This window comes from Tupaia chinensis, unplaced genomic scaffold, assembly GCF_000334495.1.
Source record: "Tupaia chinensis unplaced genomic scaffold, TupChi_1.0 Scaffold000082_1, whole genome shotgun sequence".
NCBI classification, from domain to species: domain Eukaryota; kingdom Metazoa; phylum Chordata; class Mammalia; order Scandentia; family Tupaiidae; genus Tupaia; species Tupaia belangeri.
In genome coordinates, this window is record NW_006159543.1 from 1,999,972 (window position 1) to 2,003,048 (window position 3,077).

At 45.0% G+C, this 3,077-nt stretch overlaps 1 protein-coding gene across 1 annotated transcript in view; it reads left to right on the forward strand.

Annotated features, from left to right (window-relative positions):
• The window catches only part of LOC102491095 (eukaryotic translation initiation factor 4 gamma 2-like), a 137,767-nt gene that overhangs the window by 133,698 nt on the left and 992 nt on the right, over nt 1-3,077 (forward strand). The window contains 4 exon segments of the mRNA XM_027769694.1: nt 12-142; nt 205-1,128; nt 1,130-1,788; nt 2,100-3,069. Coding sequence (XP_027625495.1) covers nt 12-142; nt 205-1,128; nt 1,130-1,788; nt 2,100-3,069 — 2,684 coding nt within the window.

Consider the following 3,077-nt stretch of genomic DNA (forward strand, 5'->3'; position numbering starts at 1 on the left):
GGGGTTTCAAGCCTCTGGACTCCTTCCTCCCCCTTCCCTCCCCTTTTTTGTTTTCTGTTCCCCTTCCCTCCCCCTTCCCTGTCCCCGAGGACCGGATCCTGAGGAGGCAGCTGCGGAGGCAGCTGCTGAGTTCTTGGTGAAGGTTTTTCATTTCTCCCATCCCCTCCCCTCCCCACCCCATACATTAATATTATTCTTTTGAAGATTCTTCGTTGTCAAGCCGCCAAAGTGGAGAGTGCGATTGCAGAAGGGGGTGCTTCTCGTTTCAGTGCTTCTTCAGGCGGAGGAGGAAGTAGGGGTGCACCTCGGCATTATCCCAAGACTGCTGGCAACAGTGAGTTCCTGGGGAAAACCCCAGGGCAAAACGCTCAGAAATGGATTCCTGCACTAAGCACTAGAGGAGATGACAACTCCGCAGCAAACAACTCCGCAAATGAAAAAGAACGACATGATGCAATCTTCAGGAAAGTAAGAGGCGTATTAAATAAGCTTACTCCTGAGAAGTTTGACAAGCTATGCCTTGAGCTCCTCAATGTGGGTGTAGAGTCTAAACTCATCCTTAAAGGGGTCATACTGCTGATTGTGGACAAAGCCTTAGAAGAGCCAAAGTATAGCTCATTGTATGCTCAGCTATGTTTGTGATTGGCAGAAGATGCACCAAACTTTGATGTCCCAGCAGCAGAGGGTCAACCAGGACAGAAGCAAAGCACAACATTCAGACGCCTCCTAATTTCCAAATTACAAGATGAATTTGAGAACCGAACCAGAAATGTTGATGTCGATGATAAGCGTGAAAATCCCCTCCTCCCAGAGGAGGAGGAACAGAGAGCTATTGCTAAGATCAAGATGTTGGGGAACATCAAATTCATTGGAGAACTTGGCAAGCTTGATCTTATTCATGAATCTATCCTTCATAAGTGCATCAAAACACTTTTGGAAAAGAAGAAGAGAGTACAACTCAAAGATATGGGAGAGGATTTGGAGTGCCTCTGTCAGATAATGAGGACAGTGGGACTTAGATTAGACCATGAAGGAACCAAGTCCTTAATGGATCAGTACTTTGCCCGAATGTGCTCTTTGATGTTAAGTAAGGAATTGCCAGGGAGGATTCGTTTCCTGCTGCAGGATTACCGTAGAGTTGCGAGAACACCATTGGGTTCCTCGCAAGGCTTTTCTTGACAATAGACCAAAGACGATCAATCAAATCCATCAAGATGCAGTAAAAGATCTAGGAGTGTTTATTCCTGCTCCTATGGCTCAAGGGATGAGAAGTGACTTCTTTCTGGAGGGACTGTTCATGCCACCCAGGATGAAAATGGATAGGGACCCACTTGGAGGACTTGCTGATATGTTTGGACAAATGCCAGGTGGCAGAATTGGTACTGGTCCAGGAGTTTTCCAGGATAGATTTTCACCCACCATGGGACATCATCGTTCAAATCAACTCTTCAATGGCCATGGGGGACACATCATGCCTCCCACACAGTCGCAATTTGGAGAAATGGGAGGCAAGTTTATGAAAAGCCAGGGGCTAAGCCAGCTCTACCATAACCAGAGTCAGGGACTCTTATCCCACCTACAAGGACAGTCGAAGGATATGCCACCTCGGTTTTCTAAGAAAGGACAGCTTAATGCAGATGAGATTAGCCTGAGGCCTGCTCAGTCGTTCCTAATGAATAAAACTCAAGTGCCAAAGCTTCAGCCCCAGATAACTATAATTCCTCCTAGTGCACAACCACCACACACTCAAACACCACCTCTGGGACAGACACCTCAACTTGATCTCAAAACTAATCCACCACTCGGGAACCAGCAGTTAGCGTAATGGCTACGTCGCTGGACTCCCACGTAGTCGACCGCGGTTCGCGTCCCGGACCCGGTGGCTTAAAACTCACGCCGGGCGCGTGTGCGTGCGTGCCCAAGATCCCGAGAGGAGAATGGAGGAGAAGGGATTGCGGCGTGACCATCCCCCCTGGGGGGTGATTTCTCGCTTTCTGTCTCTAATGTCTCTCTCTGTCTGTCTGGCGAGCGCACGCGCCCTATAGTAAAAATCTCTCAAAAAAATTAAAAAAAATAAATAAAAAAACAAAAAAAAAAACAACTAATCCACCACTTATCCAGGAAAAGCCTGCCAAGACCAGCAAAAAGCCACCACCATCAAAGGAAGAACTACTTAAACTAACTGAAACTGTTGTGACTAAATATCTAAATAGTGGAAATGCAAATGAGGCTGTCAATGGTGTAAGAGAAATAAGGGCTCCTAACCACTTTTTTCCTGAGATGTTAAGCAAAGTAATAATTTTGTCACTAGACAGAAGTGACGAAGATAAAGAAAAAGCAAGTTCTTTGATCAGTTTACTCAAGCAGGAAGGAATAGCCACAAGTGACAATTTCATGCAGGCTTTCCTGAATGTATTGGACCAGTGCCCTAAGCTGGAGGTTGACATCCCCTTGGTGAAATCATATTTAGCACAGTTTGCACCTCGTGCCATCATTTCAGAGTTGGTGAGTATTTCAGAACTAGCTCAACCACTGGAAAGTGGCACCCATTTTCCTCTCTTCTTACTATGTCTTCAGCAGTTAGCTAAATTACAAGATCGAGAATGGTTAACAGAACTTTTTCAACAAAGCAAGGTCAATATGCAGAAAATGCTTCCAGAAATTGATCAGAATAAGGACCGCATGTTGGAGATTTTGGAAGGAAAAGGACTGAGTTTCTTATTCCTACTCCTCAAATTGGAGAAGGAATTGTTGAAGTAAATAAAGTTGGATCCATCCCCTCAAACCATATATAAATGGATTAAAGATAACATCTCTCCCAAACTTCATGTAGATAAAGGATTTGTGAACATCTTAATGACTAGCTTCTTACAGTATATTTCTAGTGAAGTAAACCCATTCAGCGATGAAACAGATTCTTCCTCTGCTCCTTCCAAAGAACAGTTAGAGCAGGAAAAACAACTGCTGCTTTCTTTCAAGCCAGTGATGCAGAAATTCCTTCATGATCATGTTGATCTCCAGGTCAGTGCCCTGTATGCTCTTCAGGTGCACTGCTACAACAGCAACTTTCCAAAAGG